General features: G+C 40.2%; 1 protein-coding gene across 1 annotated transcript in view; it reads left to right on the forward strand.

The window, feature by feature from the left end:
- Positions 1–22355, forward strand: part of Wdr59 (WD repeat domain 59) — a 232172-nt gene that overhangs the window by 107886 nt on the left and 101931 nt on the right. Inside the window, exons 11-13 of the mRNA XM_067144938.2 lie at positions 13576–13747; positions 18438–18527; positions 19090–19240. Coding sequence (XP_067001039.2) covers positions 13576–13747; positions 18438–18527; positions 19090–19240 — 413 coding nt within the window. The remainder of the gene's footprint in view (positions 1–13575; positions 13748–18437; positions 18528–19089; positions 19241–22355) is intronic.

The following is a 22355-nucleotide window of genomic DNA, read 5'->3' on the forward strand; positions in this document are numbered from 1 at the left end:
ACGGTTAACCCGTTCAGCCAGAGATGGTTGAGGGTAATAAGCGGAAGTAGTTACATGAGAGATGGACAAGTCAAAACAGAATTTACGAAATAAATTAGATGTAAAAGCCTTAGCATTATCAGATACAATGTATTGGCACGGACCAAAAGAAGCGAAAATAGAATTTAAGCAAGTAATGGTTGACTGAGCGGTAGCCAGCTTAGTCGGAAATAACCAGGAAAATCTTGTAAAACCATCTACACACACAAAGATGAACTTGTTGGCATTACCCTTTGACTGGGGGAAGGGTCCCACATAATCAATATACAGGCGTTCCATGGGGCGCGACGCTTGATGAGAAGACAAAAGGCCTACTTTAGTGGACATGGTGGGTTTACTGATCAAACAAGATTTACAAGCTTTTACAAGTTCCCGAATTTCACCGTCCATACCTTTCCATATGAACATTTCACGAATCTTTTCACGAGTTTTAAAGATTCCAAGATGCCCCCCCAATGGGGTCTCATGATAGTATTTGAAGATCATAGGTACAAGAACCGCTGGAACAACAACTTTCATCAACTTATCATGCCTCGAAGGGCAACATAAAACACCATTCCTCAGAACATAAGGGACGACATGTTCCCCAGAAGAAAGGGTTTCCATTATCGGAGCCAGCGTAGGATCTTCACGTTGGTATTTCTCAATACCCCTAAAAAGCATGGGAGCATCTGTTAAGATGGCATTAACACCAGATAGTATGGACTCAGAAGGTGATGAACTGTCGACCGGTTCGTGGGTCTCTACGTCGTTATGAAACATACGGCTGAGTCCATCAGCAACAACATTTTCGGTACCTCTGATATGTCTAACATCAAACTGGAAGGCGGAAATACGAATAGCCCAGCGGGCTATACGACCAGTACGACGCGGCCTACCTAAGACCCAGCTTAAGGCTTGATTATCTGTCTCCAGGTCGAATTTAACGTGTTCCAGATAGAGACGGAACTTTTCTAAGGCAAATAAGACTGCCAAACCTTCGAGCTCATAGATGGAATACTTGGCTTCTTGAGCCGACAATGTCCTAGACGCATAGGCGATGGGTCGCCTCCCTAGTTCAGTCTCTTGAAGAAGGACTGCAGCTACAGCTGACGACGACGCATCCGTTTGGACGATGAATTTCTTCGAGAAATCAGGCATAGCAAGTACAGGGGCATTACAGAGAGCTAATTTAAGATCTTCGAAAGCGGCTTGTTGAGAAGGTCCCCACTCGAATTTGATGCCTTTCCTACGAAGAAGGTTTAAGGGCGCCGCTCTATTAGCGAAGTTAGGAATAAACTTCCTGAAGAAATTCACCATACCAATGAACCTGGCGATACCTTTAATGTCCTTGGGAGGTTTAAAATCACGGATGGCCTGTGTTCTAGAATGATCGACTGCTACACCATCAGGTGACACAATATGCCCTAGGAATGACATAGAGGGCTTAGCAAAGGCAACCTTGGACAACTTAACAGTTAACCCAGCCTTACGAAGGCGATTGAGAACTTCTCGCAGATGATCTAGATGTTCTTCAAAGGTTTCGGAAAATACGACGACGTCATCCAAGTAGTGATATAAGTACTCAAATTTGATGTCGGAAAAGACCCTATCTAGTAGCCTAGTGAGCACAGCTGCCCCCGTGGGGAGCCCGAAAGGCACGCGGTTGTATTCGTATAAGTTCCAGTCCGTGGCAAACGCTGTAAGATGTTTAGACTCTTCGGCAAGGGGAATTTGGTTGTAGGCCTGATTCAAATCCAAGATCGTGAAGAACTTGGCCTTACGAAACCATGAAAAACAAGAATGAAGGTCGGGAAGGGGCACAGATTGCAACACCACCTTCCGATTGAGAGCCCTGTAATCAATGACAGGCCTGAAGCCTCCTTGGGGTTTCGGGACTAGAAAAATAGGCGAAGAATACGCTGACTTAGAGGGCCTAATAATACCATCCTTCAACATCTGATCGATGATTTCTTTCAGAGCCTTCATTTTAGGTGGAGATAGCCTATACGGTGGAAAACGGACAGGAATCGAATCCATGACCTCAATTTTGTATTCAACAAGGTCAGTAACACCAAGAGTATCAGAGAACACCTCGGGAAACGACTGACACAGTTTCCGAATACTATCAGCCTGCTCCTCAGGTAGATGTCTAAGGTCTAACAACATCTCATCCTGGGTAGGCGAAATAGATGAACATGATACAGAATTACACTTTAACAAGGGAATTCTACAATTGGACGCAAATTTGAATGTGCACGACCTACTCTGGAGATCGAGCACAAGACCAGTGTGAGAAATGAAGTCCGCTCCCAATATGATGGGGCAAGACAAACGCTTGGCCACAAACAATTTGATCTTCCATGTAAATTTAAAAACCCGAATTTTGACATGTAAGGAACCTAGAATTTCTAATGGAGATGAATTAGCCGAAACATATTTAACAGGAGATGAGTCATAGTCAGGGAGTTTACAAACAGATTTCAATTTAGAATACCAATCAGCCGAAATAATGGAACAAACACTGCCTGAATCTAAGAGAGCTGTTATAGGCTCGTTATTTAACTCAATCTTAAGAAAAGGAACAGGTGCGGGGGTATCCGCCGCAATCCTAAGACACTCTTTAGGGCATTCAAAAGATGAATTTGAAGGCTGGTCGTTCTCTGCATTTACAACCTGTTTACTAGGGGCTAAGTCTCGGGAAGATGGATTAGTCGGCTCAGCCGACGCCACTAGTCACTTTTTATTATTGGCATAGCTGGAATTTGCACCAGAAGTTGAGCAGGAGGGGGTGCTATTTGAGTTTGGGCAATTCTTGGCGATATGTGAGAAGGCCCCACACTTAAAACAGCCTTGTGATGACCCTGCTCCATTCCTTGTCCCACTTGACTTGATCAGAGGACACTTATTCCGCAGATGGTCAGGCGACCCGCACGCATAACATTTACGGGGATTGACTGGTCGGCGAGGTGGAGGCCGAGTGTTACTAAAGGAAGGCGGGGGTTCTTTCGCGACACGCAAAGAATCGGCGTATCTAACTCCTTCCGCTGAGACGGCCAATGCTTCAAGTTCAGAGAAGGTTTGCGGACACGCCGCGAAACACAAATATGACCTGTAGGATGGCGAAATACCTTCTACAATAGCCTGCACAATCTGATCTTCAGGAAAGTGCAGAGCAAACACCCTAGTGTAGAATTTGATATCTTGAATGAAATCAGCCAAGTTTTCATCCAAGCGCTGTACACGGTAATAGTACTTCTGAATCAGGGAGGACCTGGCCCTAGCCGGGATGAAGTTAGCTAGCAAATGGGCATGGAAATCCTCAATAGATGATTGCTCGGCAATGGCTCTTACGATTTTATCAGAGAGAATACCAATAGCATACGGATAGATAATTTGCAAAATTTGACATGGCGAAAGAGAAAAAACAAGAGCATGATCCTGAAATTCCACTAGAAATCTTAAAAATGAAATTACATCACTGGTGGTGTTGACGGAAAACTTAGAGATACCTCTAAGCAACATTGCCAATGGATGAGGCAAGCTACTGAACCCAGGTGACATAGTCGTTAAAGGTTTCAATGGCAAAGAAGTTCATTCAGAGCGGATGTTACCCAATGACGCACGGCGTTCAGATTCGTTGTTCGATGGGGCAGAGATAGTTTGAGCAGCAACGGTTATCCTATTGACTTCTCCCTGAGGAGGCTCTTCCTCGTTACCTACATTCACCATGGCGGGTTGATCAGTTTTGGGAGGAACTTCGCCGGTTAGCAATTGAGTGACCTTATTAGACAATTCAGAAATAGTTTCAAGGAGCGTATTAGCGTCCTTCCTCTGAACGTCATTCACCTTTAGAGACAACAGATCATTAACTCTATTTGCAAAGTGATACAGCCTGCCTTGCACACGCTTAATTTGATTAGGAGACGGATCGTTTTCATCAAAAAAGCTGACTACAGATGCTAGCCCAGTAATATTCTCGACGATCGTGGAAAGAGAGTCATCAATTTCTTTCTCTCCCAAATTGGGGATGGAAATGGGCAAATCAAGGGACTCTCTAAGCTTGTTGGTGTCGATTGCAACCGTGCCTCCAGATTGCACATTTCTGATAGTTAACTCGTATATCAACTCCTCTTTGCGCAAATAGTTAAGGAGGAGAACATCGCGAGGGCCGGACATGATGACAGAACAATTTAAAAAAAAAACTCAAAAAATTCCAGCAACTGAGAAAATTGTTAGAGTTCGAATTAAAGCAATGTTTAGCCGTCAAAAGGGGCTAAATTGAGACCCATTCAACCACGCTCTGCTACCACTTGTTACGGAGATATCCGTGGTAGGTAGAGGTGAAAGAAGGTGCGGGTGTGAATGGGTTTCAAGCTACGAAATTAACGTGCAATGTAAAATTAATTTAAAATTTAACTAGGTTATATTTTCTTTTCAAAAACAAGAGATAACAATCATAACAGGTACAGAGTAGCAAAAATGTAGGTACAATATTACTGGATTCGGGCTCAGTGCCCTTACTTCATAACTCTTGGGCCATCAGCCCCGCCTTACTCCAAAAAAATTTTAGCCAAGGGGCAGAAAACCCCATTCATGCCCAGGAGCACTGGCTCCAAACATTACACATAAAGCCTGCACGAGGCATACAGAAACAAATTTCAAAGAGCGATCCGCTCTCAAAATTGTAAGCCTATCACAAGGCCACACCAAACTCTACCTTCAAGCTGTCCTTCTAAGGACGTATTTACAGGGGTAAAATACCCAACCTACGGAGGTCTATTACATGAAAAGAAGGTTGATTACATGACCTCTAAAATAACAATTTGAGAGGAGGCGATCTTGCACTCCTAATACACTTTGTTTTTAAAACCTAATCTGGCTCTGGGCCGCTAACGCAAGGGCTAATCCCGTACTACAGAGGTGACTTAGAGAAGAACACTTTACATTACATAAACGAAGAATAGTTTGAAAAAAATAAGTTCACCTCAAAACAAATGTGAGTGGGAGCTCGAGAGGGTTAGCACTCTCTATCCCAATATGTAGCTTTACAAGAAAAAGATGAAAAGAGTAATTACATTTTAGGAAAAGGTTACATGATGGAAATGCTTCGAACCCGCCGCGAGTGTTAAACTGCCAACCTAGCAAGAAAAGAAGTTATTAATAGGCCATTACCTGGTGTTGAACGGCTGAAGAAGAAAGAGGCGCTTCCCGCCTCCTGCTATGTACTTAATACACTGAAAGATGGAACAGAAGTGGCCCGGAGACCCTAAAATCAGCAGTTTATATACTCTCGCGGAAGTTTCTAGGCGTTAGGGGAATGAAAACACCCGCCCACAATGTTTTTATTGGATAGGACCCCGCAATCGATTCAAGTTGGGGGAAGATACATCTGATTGGATAGAAATTAATTTAAGAAATTCGGGATTGGCTACATGCAAAACAAGGGGAAAGAGAGGGGTATACAGCCAACTTAAACAATAACAGAAAGAAATTTAACAAGAAACAAACTTTTGAAATAAAGATTTCTCCAACAAAATAGTTCTTTGACTCCGCACTAGGGTGCGCTATTGTTGATCTTCAGTAGTGTCCTCTAGAAGAGAAAGTTCACACTTCTTACTTCAAGCGAAACAAAAACACATCAAAAGTGACACAGTTCAAAAACTCAAAATTTTCCACGTGGTGACATCTTCTGAGAAAGTAGAGAATTAATAGAATAGATAAAGTTCAACCTTCCTCCAGAAGAGGAGTTTCAACTGGCGCAACTTTTAAATAAACGGTGTAGAGGTGTACCGCCCGGTACACATACATAGGACAATCTGGCCGCAATTTTAAAGTTAGATATTTGGAACATGTGAATGCTGAAAAACATAGAAGATTCTCAGCTATGGGATCACACATGACTGCCACAGGTCATAAATTTGCCATCATAGAACAAGACTTGACCAACATCAAGAAATTAAAAAAGGGCAGCTTAATGAACACATATGAAGATCTATACATTCATTTAGACCAACTTGTAAAGAAAAATGATAACCTTGTGCCCGTTCACACCTCCGTGACAGTTTTCAAAATGGCGCCGAGTGAAGGTATGGCCCATTTAATCTATAGGAAGCAAAGAATAGACACCAGTTGCGGTGACATAGAAGGCCATAGACGTCATAGAACGGTCGAGTATTGAGAGTGAAACGGACAGTGGACTGTCTACTGTATTGTTTTAGGAAAAAAAGTAGAAAACTTGGGATTGTTAAGAAAACTCCATCTTAATTTTTCTCAACGGAGAGTGAAGACGGAACTACCGACCGCGGTATAATTTTTTAGGAAGAAGAAAGGATCAGAAGCTATACTAAGGAAAAAGCGTCGGAAACGTGAAGAAAACAAGTCAATTCACCGAAAAATAAGCAGAGTTGATTAGAGATATTAAAAAAGGAATCAGCTAAGTACCAAGAGATACGCGTGGGTAGATACAGAGTGCAGTTGATCTATACTCTGCAAAGGGAGACCAAGGCAGCATCTAAAAAAAAAAAGGATCTCATACAAGAAGAGATACATCTCGATTTATTGAATCAGAATAAAAATAAGTGTCCCAAGATCTACAAGAAGCGGCCGACAGAGATAGATTCACTGAAGTCAACACCAACGAGATCGAAGATATACGTCGGAGAGCCACAAAGGAAATAATAAATTTAAGGATTACAAACTTCAAAAAGGAATTATATAATGGCTGTTCACTGCACTATAATCCTTATCGTAGTTGCGGACAAGAATACCATGAGGATGATGTGCTAAATATACATGATGGACCAAGCTGGAGACCAGTACATCTTGCTATACGACCGAGCCATGATGAGGAAGGCGACGGGAAACCATTCGACCAACCCATGATGAGGAAGGCGACGGGGAACCATTCGATCAACCCATGATGAGGAAGGCGACGGGAAACCATTCGATCAACCCATGATGAGGAAGGCGACAGGAAACCAGACAGCAATCCCGTAATGAGGAAGCAGATGATGTACCAGATGACCAACCCATGACCTGACCGCAGACCCAACTACATCCATTTGGGAGCAGAACAGCTGGACCAGGACCAACCATGAGCGAGCTAAGTCATTTACAATACTTAATCGCATAATTTTTGGTTTGCCTACACATGTGCCGATGGGTTAAATATAAACCGATATATAAGAAATGCAAGTGAATGTTACCAATGAAGTGTGAGATACTTAAGTCCGTAGTTACATGATCTAGCAATATAGCATTTCTAATATGTTGGATATATACGTCATCGTATATCGGTCAGAATAGACGTATGTAGCGAGAGGTTTGAAAAATAATTTTGGAAACAGCTGATAGTAATGACATACTGGCAGATTACAGAGATTTCGTATTGGTAATGCTACAAGTCGACGTCACGTTTGGTTGCGTGCGGTGTAAAATAAACATATGGAATCACGCATTATTTTGCTTCACAATAAGGGCATTGAACTCAATCATAGGTTATGAGATATAGCAACTTTAAAATGTTGTTTTAAGAAACATAGTGTGGTAGCTTTGACATGGTCATGTATATGGGAACGTGACGAGTTAATATTGAGGCTACGATGTAAAGATATTATGTGAATGTTGAAATAAGGTTACAATTGTGCTAACTTGAGGAAAAGTATGAGTTATATAATGATATGAAGAGTTTTATACGCATTACGTAGGGGCCATTGAGTGCCTGCAGTTTAAGATATGCCACGCTACATTCTTTAGATTCGTATACGTGAGATTGCCCACACCGCAGGATTGACCTAAGCCAAGGTATGAATAGAATTTACTATTGTAGAATTATGCTTGTGACGGGATCGTATGTCAACTTTAGATGTGCTGTAATGAATATCGGAATACTACGATACGTTTTATAGCTGTGTTTTGACCAAATGCATTCACGACACCGATAAATATGATATTATGTTTCTGAATACAACGACATAGCATTTGCATTGTAACTGCGCGTATGAATAAAATAGCTTGCATTGAAGTAGAATGTTATGGAATATAACGAAGGAAAGGGACATTGAGCCTAAAAGACATGTGTATGACAGCCAAAGGTTATGTTGAAGTTAGTTAGATAGCTGAATAGATTAACATATACTCTGTTTGAACTTGCATTTTTTCAACGAACAACATCTAGGGAAATGTTAGAGTAGGAGCCAAGTTTAACAGGCACTAGGAACAAATGCCTTGGTCCGTAAGTGGTTATCCATGCACAACGTGAAAGTAGTAATAAAGCATGAGTTCGGATTTATTCATATGGATTTATGCATTCAAATTTACGCATCCAGATTTACTTATTCGAGTTTACTTATATGGGTTTACTTATTAGTGACTCGTCATTTACTGAGTATCAGCTACAATTTACTATTTAATATTCTCAACGCTCAATTCTAATATGATTGGCGATTAAATATAACTGTGATATACAGTTCAGTCCTGCAATTTAAAGTTATAATTTGGTTTAATTTCAAGTTTGAGCTTATTAGTGGACTTTATATACACTTCAGCTTAACCGTGTGTTTTATTCAGAATTGTTTAATTAGTCTTAAAGCAAATGAGCTCTCGTAACAACTTGATTATGTTGGTGTTGTATCTATGACTTAACTTCAGTATGAACCTTAGATGTCCATTGATCGATTGTAATTATGTACATACTCAATTTAGATTTCATGATGGAACTGATCTACATAGTTTAATACTAGATATTATTTCTCTTTCTACGAGCCAGCGCTGACTCACAATCCACACTTGTTAATACGCAATGCCAAGTAATGCCTTGGATAAAATTCCAATTTAATAGTCCAATATTTAGTCAATAAATATCTTGTTTGTTTTTCTACAATTTTATGTGTCATGAATTCTTTCATTACAGCCTAGTTGGTAAGTTAGTTGCTTAGCTAAGTGAATTGTTGATTGATTAAGTACTCCATTTAGTCATGACCAGTTCTCAGGTAGTTAAATACTTTGATTTAAAATTGGTTGACGGTTATTACTATCATGTCATGAGATTCTATAGGCGTCACCCGTGAGTTGTTAATCTCTTCATACTCACGTAAAGCGTATCTTGAAGTAAGATTACATGTCTTACTTGGCATCTGAACACCCTGAGGTATCCGCTGAGCGACCCCATTTCATCTGATTAGGCAGCCCAACTACGAGTTCGAAAGGGAGGTATCGGGTAAAGAATGATAACGTTCGAATTGACGCCCGAATCGTTACAACCTTAATGAGGCTGTAGAGTATAAGAATCCATTATATTATCAAATTCTAGTATATTTGAAAATGCTTGAGAAAGATCACAAAAAAAGAATTGGAATTTCTCCACCTACAGATAGCCCTACAACTTTTTCCCTCCTCAGTTGAAGCTATAGGTGACAGCAAGGAGGTTCTTGACACACCTATATCGCCCGCTCCTCCACCTCCTCAGGTGCAAGAGCAAGGAAGAATGCATCATCAGTATTACACCAGACACAAAACTGTGAAAGAATGACAGAAGTTACTGTTCCAAAGTAAAGTAGGCTTAATAAGAATTGACAACTAGGAATTAGTTATATTTTCATCTGCATTAATAATAAGAGCCACACTGTGATATCTGGATTTCTTCATTTTGACAATTACTTATAAACTGTATAATTTTTCATTTATAAATTGACCTTTTTTCATGAATTATTAAAAGAAAAGAATATTCGTTAGGACATATTCTCTATGGAATATTGTACAAGTGTTTCCTTGACGACTGCTTTCAATTGTAGAAATAATTTATATATTTTCTCTTGAGTTATTTGTTTGTTTTAATGTTGTCAATCTTATGTTAATTTTAAGGACACTTCCTCTAAAGCATTACTTTGTCAATTTATATATTTTTCATCTAAACAGTGTAATGTGGCTGAAGATGTTGATAATATACGAAACATGTACCACTTTTAACCATTAAATTGCCTTAAGCAATCATTGTATCGACTAGGTGGAAAATAAATAAATACTTAATTGTGAAGCACTGGCCTTCTCCGGAATAGGTATAACAACATTCTGCCGAGAATCAGATGGTACTTCTCCTGTATCATACATCTTACACACTAAACGAAATAACCTCTCCATGCTGGTTTCTCCTAAGGCAGTCAGTAATTCTGAGGGTATGTCATCAATTCCCGGTGCCTTGTTCCTTCTTAGGTCACTCAAAGCTACGTCGAATTCTGACCTTAAAATTGGGTCTCCCATTTCATCAGCATCAACAGCCTCTTCTTGTTCGAGAACACTATAATCTAATTCTTTACCTTAATACAACTGTTGGATATGTTCCTGCCATCTTTCTGACTTGTCTTCTTTCCCTAGAAGTGGTTTTCCATTTGAGCTTTTTATATTCATACACCTACTTTTCCTTTCTCCAAAGGTTTCCTTGAATTTCCTGTATTCAGCATCTACCTTCCCTAGGGCCATACAACCTTCGACATCCTTGCACTTCTCTTTCAGCCATTTTTCCTTAGATGTCCTGCACTTTCTATCTACTTCATTCTTTGTTGTTGTTTGAGTCATCAGTCCATAGACTGGTTTGATGCCGCTCTCCATGCCACCCTATCCTGCGCTAACCTTTTCATTTCTAAGTAACTACTCCATCCTACATCTGCTCTAATCTGCTTCCATGGCTAAATGGTTAGCGTGCTGGCCTTTGGTCACAGGGGTCCCAGGTTCGATTCCCAGCAGGGTCGGGAATTTAAACTTAACTGGTTAATTTCGCTGACACGGGGGCTGGGTGTGTGTCGTCTTCATCATAATTTCATCCTCATCACGATGCGCAGGTCACCTACGGGAGTCAAATCAAAAGACCTGCATCTGGCGAGCCGAACTTGTTCTCGGACATTCCCGGCACTAAAAGCCATACGCCATTTCATTTCTAATCTGCTTGTCATATTCATACCTTGGTCTACCCCTACTGTTCTTATCACCTACACTTCCTTCAAAAACCAACTGCACAAGTCCTGGGTGTCTTAAGATGTGTCCTATCATTCTATCTCTTCTTCTTGTCAAATTTAGCCAAATTGATCTCCTCTCACCAATTCGATTCAGTATCTCTTCATTCATGATTCAATTTATCTATCTCACCTTCAGCATTCTTCTGTAACACTACATTTCAAAAGCTTCTATTCTCTTTCTTTCTGAGCTAGTTATCATCAATGTTTCACTTCCATACAATGCCACGCTAAACATGAAAGTCTTCAAAAAAATCTTTCTAATTCCTATATCAATGTTTGAAGTGAGCAAATTAATTTTCTTAAGAAAGCTCTTCCTTGCTTGTGCTAGTCTGCATTTTATGTCCTCCTTACTTCTGCCATTGTTAGTTACTTTACTATCCAAGTAACAATATTCATCTACTTCCTTTAAGACTTCTTTTCCTAATCTAATATTTCCTGCATTAGCTGCCTTCGTTCGACTGCACTCCATTACTTTTGTTTTGGACTTATTTATTTTCTCCGTGTACTCCTTACCCAAGACTTCGTCCATACCATTCAGCAGCTTCTCGAGATCTTCTGCAGTCTCAGATAAAATAACAATATCATCGGCAAATCTCAAGGTTTTGATTTCCTCTCCTTGGATTGTGATTCCCTTTCAAATTCCTGTTTGATTTCGCCTGTATTCTTTTCTGCCCTCCTCATTTTTTGCATTCTTGTACTTTCGTCGTTCATCAGTCAGGTCTAGTATCTCTTGAGTTATCCATTGTTTCTTTGGTGATCTTTCCTTTCTTCCTAACTGTTCTTCAGTAGTCTTACTGATCTCATTCTTCATGACTGTCCATTCTTCCTCTACTGTGTTTCTTTCAGCCTTTTCATTTAGTCTCTTTGTTACATGTTCCTTGAAACAATCCCTCACACTATTTTCTTTCAACTTGTCTAGATCCCATCTCCTTGCATTCCTTCCATTCTTCAATTTCTTCAATTTATTCAGCTTCATATGGCATTTCATGACCAACAATGTCTACTCCTGGGAAAGTCTTGCAATCCAACACCTGGTTTCTGAATCTCTGCCTAATTATAATGAAGTCTATTTGATATCTTCCAGTGTCTCCAGGTCTCGTCATGTATACAGCCGTTGTTTGTTGTGTTTGAACCAAGTGTTAGCCAGGATTAAATTGTGATCGGTGCAGAATTCAACCAGCTGGCTTCCTCTTTCATTCCTTTGTCCCAATTCAAATTCTGCTGTATTACCTTCTCTTCCTTGGCCTACCACTGCATTCCAGTCTCCCATCACAATTAGATTCTCATCACCGTTTAGATACTGTATAAAATCTTCTATCTCTTCATACATATTCTTTCAATTTCTTCATCATCAGCTGAACTAGTAGGCATATAGTCCTGCACTATTGTGGTGGGCATTGGCTTGGTGTCTATCTTGACCACAATAATCCTTTCGCTATGCTGTTCATAGTAGCTTACCCGCTGCCCTATTTTCTTATTCATTATTAAACCTACTTGTGCATTTCCCCTGTTTGATTTTACGTTGATAGTTCTGTAGTCGCCTGACCAGAAATCCTGCTCTTCCTGCCAGCGTACTTCACTTATACCAACTACATCGAACTTTAGTCTATCCATCTCCCTTTTCGGATTCTCTAACCTACCACAGCAATTCAAACTTCTAACATTCCACTCTCCGACTTGCAGAATATCAGTATCTGTCTTCCTGATGATTGCCTCTTCTCATGTTTTCCCCACCCGGAGATGAGAATGGGAGACTATTTTACCTCCGGAATATTTTACCTGGGAGGAAGCCATCATCAGTACATCATTTATACAGAGAGAGCTGCATGTCCTCAGGAGTTAGTGAAGGCTGTACCATTGCTTTCAGCTGTGTAGCAGTATCAACACAGCTAAGCCATGTTAAGTATTATTACAAGACCATATCAGTCAATCATCTAGACTGCCGCCCTTGCAACTTCCGAAAGGCTGCTACCCTTCTTTCGATGAACCTTTCGTTAGTCTGGTCTCTCGACAGATATCCATCCGATATGGTTGCACCTACGGCTCAGCTACCTGCTTCATTGGGACATGCAAGCGTCCCCACTGCGGCAGGGTCACATGGTTCACAGGTGCCATATTGATAATTTTCAAAACATTATTTTACCACAGTTAATTTTCTTGAACTTAAAGATATATGCATTTTAGTTTTTATTACTCTATGCCTTTTGTTGTGCAATGAGAATTAAATATATATCTCTCTCCCTTTTTAATTATTTATCAGAAAAGTGTTTAAAAATGAATCAAGGATAGAAAGCTGGGAATAAGGACGAGAATGTTCCTAGCTTTTTATTTTTGATTTATATTTCTGTGTTGTGATAAATGTTATTGTAGTTAAGGTGTGCATGGCATTTACCTGTAGCATTAAGTGGTATATTTATAAAGTCATAACACAAATCTAGTAAAGAACTATGTGCCTGCATTAGAAACCTTCAAGAAAATTATAACATACATTTTAAATAATCTAGATGTTTATACAACGATCTTTCCTGTTTTAAATTCCATCTTCTGTGCAGATGGATCTAGTGCATCGGAGTTGTACTGCCACCGCTACAAGAAGTGGACACATAGTTATTCTTCTAGTGAACTTTCCTCCTAGCTATCCATACAACTCCCCTCCATCATTTCAGTTTGGCCAAGGAACTTCTGTGGACAGTAATGCTATGGCCAAGCTACTTAAGGTTGGTTACAGTTTTTATTTTGGTGTACATATGTTCAAATTTTAATTATTTTTTTTAGTTTAGTAATTACACTTTTTGAACTGACTGTACATTTTTCTAGTCAAAACATTTACATAATTTTATGCCAATATGACAATGTTCAGTGTATCAGCTTTACATAGATATACATAAAATGCCATTTTATTTCATTCCTTGTGGATATTTTGTATTTTAGTTAGGTAGGTGAAAGTTTCCAAATATGACTGCCACCACAAGATTTAACATTACCATTTTAGGGTTAGGTAAAAGTTTGGGAATTTTAATAGTTGGAAGTGTTTGCAAGGGGAATATCAAAGTTGGACAGATAGACTTATTTAACCCCTTAACTGGGTACTAAATTCTCCACATGCGTAACCTGCCCTGAGTACTTTTTCCCCACTTTGTGATATTTAAATATTTCCTTCATAAATGTGTACACAATTAGTTTAATCTAATACGATAGTAATTATTATTCTTCAATAATGGGATACTAACATTATGTACATTATTTACATTGTTATGAATCCAAATGGGTTACTAACATTATTTACATTGTTCTGAATCCAGATGATTATAGATTTTGTAGTTTGTTGTCGTGTGATGTAGGCAGAAACAAGGTGTTACACACAAAGCCTTTTCACAGTCAGGACACCAGTATGATGTTTCCTTCCTCTTCCCTTGGGACCAACATACAACACATCTTCGGAGAGGTTTTTTCCTTGACGCTGTGCTGGGAATATCTTCCGGGAAGCAGCGGCTGAGGAGATGAGATGGCCTTGGTGATTTAGAAGGTCTACCCATTGTTGGCTGCACCACTCCTCCAGACGATGACAATATCTCACCAAGTGTCAATTGGAAATCGAGTCTCTGAAGTTTCCCAACTTATTTCTTGTAGAGGACGTAGGCATTCAGGCAAACCATATCAGTCAAGTACAAAGGGCACGACGGAAGTTTTTGCAATGCGAGTGAACGCTTTAGACGTTTTCAAAATAATTTCCACCACACCCAATACACTTCTCCATACGTCGAAACCAGTCACTGAACCAACTCTACCACTTTTCTTCGGTTACATTTTCACACTCTTGATCCCATGCTGCCAGAAGCTCCTCGTCGGATGCAAAACGCCACTCTTTCAGCTTCATCTTCACTTCTGGGAAGAGTGCGAAGTCACATGGGGCAAGATCAGGACTGTATGGAGGGTGACCAAGAACATTCAACCCTGATCTGGCAAGAAAATCCATTGTTACATTAGCACGATGTGCTGGAGCATTGTCGTGATGCAAGAGCCAAGTGTTGAGCCGTGACCTTGGACGGAGTTGCTTGAGAGCCTGGATGACCTGAGGCAGATAAGTCTCACTGCACCACGTCGCAGTAACTGTCCTTTGTGTTTCTAGCGCAACCCGAGTCAGGATGCCCCATTTAGTGAAGAATACTGCAATCATCCTTTTCTTCACTGACCTTGACTTTTGCACAGTCACAGGAGTACCCTCATTTTCAAACAGCCACACCTTGTTCTGGGATTTTGTTGGGACATCTCAATAATAAAGCCAAGTTTCGTCACCTGTAACGATGCTGTTGACGTTACGCGAAGTCCCATTTTCGAACTGTTTTAGCATTTTTCAGCACCATTTCACGCGATGTGCCCTTTGTTCATCTGAAAGTGAATGGGGCACCCAAAGGGAACAAACCTTTCTAACATGGAGATGGTCGTGTAAAATTGAATGAATAGCTGGTGCAGTGATGTGGAGGGTCTCTTCTAAGATATGTCAACCGCCTCCCTTGCTAAAACATTTTCCTCACAGCTTCAATATTTTCCTCAGTCACTGATTCAGATGGTCGCCTAGAACGAGGATCGTCTTCAACCCCAAAATTTCCCCTCTGGAACTCTTTGTACCAGCGGAAAATTGTTGTCTGATGTAAACAGTCTTTCCCCAGCAGAGGAGTAATTTCCTCCAGGCACTGGTCAACAGTTAATCCACGAGCAAAATTATAGCGGATAATTGCGCGATATTCACCTTTAGACCACACTGACATCTTAACTTGCTTTCAATCCCACTGCTTGGTAACAACTGGACTGAAGGTCGTGCCTTGCTGTCTTCTAGACCGGTTTTCACCCCTCTTTTCATCCCTCACCATAACAGGGGTGTCCAGCCAACCATTTTTGCATATTGCGCAAAACTTTCCTAGTGCCCTTTGTATCAGAACATCTTTTGGCAATACTTCTTGAGATGTTCCCAAGCACTTTTATAGCTGTGAAGTTGACTGTCATTCTTATCCACCCCTCCCATATTCTTATTATAGTCCAGGGCTACCACTGGTTTCTCAATAACTCCCTTTCTCGAGTTCATCTTCTCCATGGAATCATCATGGAAAGTGCTTACAAGAGTGACATCTTTCCACTTCATTATCATCTGTTTCTTTTGATAACCTGAAACTCTTTCGCCCTTCTGTAATTTTGCCTTCTTCACATAGTCTGGAAACTCCTTTCTATTAGTCCTCATGGTCCCTACAACATCAGTTTTCCTTTCACAAAGCTTATCTACCAATGTCGGGCTAGTATACCAGTTATCAAGGTGCAAACAATATCCCTTGTCTAGTAACTCATCACTAAGTTCAAGAACTATTCTTGCAGTTGTACTCTCTCCTGGATGGTTCTGACCGTATAGAGTATCCTTACCAGTATACACAGCAAATTTCCAAACATATCCAGAACTACACTCACACAATTTGTAGAGTTTCATGCCAAATCTGCTGCTTTTCAAGGGTATGAACTGTACCCAGCTTAGTTGTCCTCTCCAGAGGAGAAGGGACTCATCAACACAAACATTTTGTTCAGAAGTATAGATGGAGAAAAATTTGTTAAGGAGATGATAGAGGATTGGCTGTATTTTCTACAGTTTCCTATTGTAGATCTGAGGATCAAACTTGGAATTATCAACAAAGTGAAGGAATTTCAAAAACAGGCAGAATCTTTTTTCGGATATAATTTTGGAGAAACAGGGGGTAGCAATACTTTCACGTTTTGTGAAGTGGAGACCGTTTTCTGGTTTGTGAACGACACCCTGTAGAAGTAGTCCAAGGAGAGTTTTCATTTCAGCAGTATTTGTGTCTTTCCAGCTTCTCACTCGGGATCATGGTTTTAGGTTAGGGTTAGCAGCTAAAAATTGGCTAGTCTTTTCAGCTAATAACTGGAATATATCATCACCTACGAACCTGCTGAAGTATTCTGCGACATTATGCACATCACTGAAGTCTATATTTATCTTATTTACATCCGTAAAAGCAAACCTTGGTCTTGGGGCACCATTCGCAATGAAGTGAGCCGGCTGAGTTACATTTTGAACGTCGTCCGCGTCACTTGGTTCGTCTGGAACAACTTTACTTTCACTTTTAGGATCACTTTCACTGTCCTCTTCATCATTATGAATCTACTCATCATCATCATCAGAAAGAAGATACCTCATCATCACTCTCTGCTTCTAAAACTGTCGAAATACCCGCACAATCAAGCCGATCTACTTTACGTTTGGAAGCCATGCTTCGCAACATAAATGGCTGCGTGTGAACTTCATGCAAGGCGCCAAAACAAATACATTTCACGAAGCTGTGACAGCTCTAAAAACAATACACAGCGTGATCTCGTGGAAAACATATCAACTAATGCGATAGATTCCATGGAAACGCCATATGCCTTCACCCTCAAGGTAAATACGCGATAAATTTTACGATCGACTAATGCCATCACACCCACTGTAGTGCCCAGCGCGAAAACATCTAAAGACGTCACACCTACTTAAGGGGTTAAAATGGTGAACTTCTGGTTGGCTTGTAAATAGATTGTTCAAAAGTGAGAATGATTGTGATATATATGAATTTAGTTTTGCCTACGATACAGACCCTGTTGTGAAGGTACATTGAGGTTCAGTTTGTTTGTTTGTTTGTTTGTTTGTTTTTTGTTTGTTTGTTTTTTGTTTGTTTTTGTTTGTTTTTGTTTGTTTGTTTGTTTGTTTGTTTGTTTGTTTGTTTGTTTGTTTGTTTGTTTCCACGTACACTACAGTCTTCACAGTATTAGTTGTAAAGTTTTCTCAACTTCCTCTTCTCTTCCCAGAACTTCTTCATTTTTTCTGACCTGGCCGCCCTCTCTTCATCTGTAATGGTGTACTGTTTTTGTTTGACTGTTTTTAAATTTAGTCTTGTATCCTTACTTCTCAGAATCCTGTGTTCTTTTCTCTCTGCAGTTTGTTTCATTGTTATATTCAGCTCTTCTAAATCATTCTGGACCTCAACAAACCAGTTGTTCTTGGTTTTACTTTTCCAAAAGAAATTGAATAATTGTTTCAGTAGTCTGGTCTCTGGTAGTTTTACTATGTGGCTGAAAAAGGCAATTCTCCTTTTTCACATCGTATCCACAATTGATTCATTTTCCCGATAGACTATTTCATTAGGCAGCAGTCTCCATTGTCCATTTACTTGATGTTTTTTATTGATAATTGTCTTGATAATCCTTGTATTTTTTTGGATTTTATCCGTTGTTGCTTTCATATTCAACTTAAACAGAATTTCACTTGCATAACAATAATACAATTATCAAGGATACGTATTGGCGACTTGAAGCTCGACTTTCTAAGCTGTCTTTTAATTATGTAATTCTGTTTCTTTTGTTTACTTACAGGCTTTAAAACAGACAGCACAACAGAGAGTTAGGAAAAACAAGTCCTGTCTGGAACCATGTTTGAGGCAGCTGGTATCTACTCTTGACCAGGTAGATTTATATTAACAAATTAAAAGTGTATTAGTGATTTTGAAGTTAATTCTCCTGCCATTAAGAAACCCAGTGATTTCACATGAATCCCATTCATTCTGTTTTCTCTCATACTTTTCCTGGAAAACAGTAGAGTTATTTAAATAACAGTACATAAACTGTCCAAGGAATAAACTATTCTGCACAAGATAAAGTTGTATACTATATTAGATATCAACTCACCGACTCATTAGAGATATAGTTCACACAGTCCCTCTGGAAGTCCCTTATGGATACAGATTCAGAGTTCAATCTAATGATTCTTTCAGAGTAAATCTTCAAATTCTGTAGTTCTGTATCAGGTATTTGCTGTTCCTTGAGAGATAATCATAGCCACTAATCACATCAGAGATGTATGAATAGCGAATTAAAGTATTAAGTAATTGAGTACTTAAGTATTTCAGTGAGGACTGTTTAGTATATTTTGATAAGTTATGCTTTTACATGTCAAAAATCATTGTCCGATAATGCAGTGTTTGTTCTTTTGTTATTAATTGCTGGAGTCAACATTTTTCCATTTCAGATTGCCATAAATGAGGAGTCTGAAGCAAAACCATTCTCAAGAATGCACTCCTCGTCATCTTCTTTTCTTGAGACATCGAATATTTATGGTAGTTTTCAAGATGCATACATACCATTTCCCCGAACATCAGGAGCAAAATTTTGTAGTGTTGGTAAGTTCAATGTTTACTTCTTTTCTTCTTTTTTTAGTGATCTCTCATTAGTTGAATCATTCGTAAGGAGAGTACTTTTGATGGATTGAAATTCTAACATTTCTTTTACTTTACTGGAACATATGTTTATAGAGTAGCATGTAAAGTCAGTCAGCTGAATTTGTTAATTAAAGGTTTTCTACCCCAAGATAGTGTATTTGATCCCAACTCAAAGAGTTAGCATTCAGCAGTGTATAAATGTGACTGCCTCATACTGTAGATAACCAAAGATTGAGAGGAACTTGTAGTCGGTCAGAAGCTTGGCTCCTCTGCTTATGGACATCGAATCAAGTCTTACAGGTGGGGGGGTGTCACGATATGTTGTAGTGCCAGTTATATTAATATACAGTGCAGTTAATAGTGAAACATCATACTGTGTATATACTCCAAATAAATTTTAGCTGCTATGGACTGGTACAACTGGAGATATTAGTCTTCATAGTGACAATGAAAATACTTTTACTGTCGAGACATGGTATGAATTTTTCTGAAACAAATGGATTACAGTGAAACTCGGTTAAGAAGTTCCCGCATAAGAAGTTTTCCCGCCTAAGAAGTGTTATATTCTTGGTCACTTGAGCAGTTGCATTAAGATATATGCATATTTTTCCCGTTTAAAGTGTTCTGTTGTAAATATATTTCCCGGTTAAACAGTTCAGATTTTAGAGCCCCTTGAGATAGAAAACATCCGCTCAAAGCAGCCCATGGTTAGAACCCTCCAATCTCCGCGCAAGTTGCACCCTGTGTTAGACCGTTCGCGCGCTCGCGGTGTGTCTCTGAGTCCAGCTCCGTCTGCCGATCACTCAGGCTGTTCAAGGCTCCTTAACCCATATTGAAATGGGAATTAATTCTTTGGATCTAACCAAGTTCATGTTTACGTTTATTTGTCGGAGCCAAACTACAGAACACACATAGTGTCAACTTCATATGACATTAATCTCCGCAGCATAATTTAACAGTTTTAGAAAACTAAAGATGTATATAAGCTGGACAAACCGCCACGGGTATACAACAACGGAGTCATCATTTTAACGGATTTTAAAATGAAATGCAACTTCATTATGTACCATATTTTATTTTATATTCATCTGTGCAAGTGTTATAGTGTGTTTTTAAAGTTGTTTTAAAGTCATATTTCATATTCATCCATGCAGGTGTTATAGTGTGTTTAAAGTTGTTTTAAGGTTTTATTGTGTTTGTCTGATTTGACTTTGTGGCTGATGATGGCACATATTTGGTGCCGAAACTAGTACCTCATGTGAACGATATGTGATTCTTTCACGTTAATATGGCGGCTGGAGGAGACACACGCAAGCTTAGTGCTGCTGCAGTTTGTGTTGTTTGTGTGGTAATAATCAGAGTTGTTGCGCTTTACGGTTCTCTGCACGGTTCTATTCGAGTTAAGGAATCAGTGTGTGCAAGTGAAAAAGTGAGTTCTCCTTTTGCATGGCTACTAGCAGAGGGAAACTACTACATTCCGGCGTTCTCTCTGACTGGATGTGCCATTTTCCAGACTTATAGGCGCCTCCCTACTAGCTCGGAGCCGAACAAGCCTAGGCCTGGTCGCTCAGCGATTAGGGGCTTGCTTTGCCTCGTACTACTGGCTGGAGATGTCTACTTAAACCCCGGTCCCACCACTTGTGAAATGAAAACAGACATAAACATCTATTGTCAGAATGTGCAAAGCCTAAACAATAAGTTGTCTGATTGTGAACTATCCCTGCCAGACTTAAGAGAAGTTGACGTTATCGGACTTACTGAAACATGGCTCTCTTGGGCTAGTGACAGTGAACTACCACTCAGTGCTAATTACAGCATATTCCGTCGTGATCGCGCTACTCTAGGTGGTGGAGTGTTGCTAGCAGTGAACAGTGCTTTACCATGTAAACGAAGGACAGATCTCGAACGGAACTGTGAGTTAGTGTGGGTGGAGCTACTCTTTCCTTGATGCCCTGTACTTGTGGGATGTTACTACAGACCACCAAACAGCCCATTCAGTGACCTTGAACAGTGCCTGGACTCAGTCATTGCAGCTCTCCCTCAGGGTGAAGTAATTTTAATGGGCGACTTGAACTTGTCTATAAAGTGGTCTTCTCCAACTACCGGACTGTCAGCTAACAACTGTGACACATACTTTATAGACAGTTTTATTAATGGCCTCGGACTGAAACAGTTTAATATGTACCCAACCCGTGGACCCAACACCCTGGACTTCATACTCTCCTCGTTAGAACTTAAAACAATAACCCCAGTCAGAAACCTTTTCCTGTGCGACCACCAGTCCCTCGATGCTACATTCCTCCTTCCCCACCCCTCCTCAAAGCCTCACAGCAGGACATCCTACTGCCCTACCTACATCTGGCGCCGTGCCGACTGGCCTGCAATGTGTCGTGCCCTGGAATGCCTTCCCTGGAGTCTGCTCGAAATAGCTGATATCGAATCGGCTCTTGACCTGCTGTACTACTGGCTGCAAGTTGCAATTAAAGACTTCGTACCTGCACAACGGGATACTACTAGCAAACATCAACACTGGATATCACAAGAGACCAGACTGATACTATTTAATAAGAAGAGAGCTTGGCGCCTGTGGAAAGACTTCTCTAACCCACACACTCACAATACCTTCGTTAAAATCCGCCGCCACGCGAGGTTTATGGTCAGAAGAGACTACAAAACACACGTAGACACTGTCACTGAAAACGTCTGCAGCAATCCCAAGTGCTACTGGAGTCTCATCAACACACAGAGAAGGATGGAGCGGATTCCTGTCAGCGTGAACCACAACGATGCAACAGCAGATGGCGCCGATCGCAATGAACTGTTCAACAGGTATTTCTTCTCCAACTTCTCCCCTCCCTTACAAAACCAACCGCTCCCTCCCGTTGGTACAGCTTCAAACAGAACCTTATCAAGCATAACTACCACACCAAGTGAAGTTCATAACCTTCTTCAAACTCTTTGTACCAACAAAGCTACCGGTGCCGACACTATAGGTCCTCTTTTCCTAAAAAATACTGCCAGCACTCTTTGCGTCTCTCTCTCTAAATTATTTAACAAATGTTTTGCCACGGGCTAT

Source organism: Anabrus simplex, chromosome 1 (genome assembly GCF_040414725.1).
Source record: "Anabrus simplex isolate iqAnaSimp1 chromosome 1, ASM4041472v1, whole genome shotgun sequence".
Lineage (NCBI taxonomy): Eukaryota > Metazoa > Arthropoda > Insecta > Orthoptera > Tettigoniidae > Anabrus > Anabrus simplex.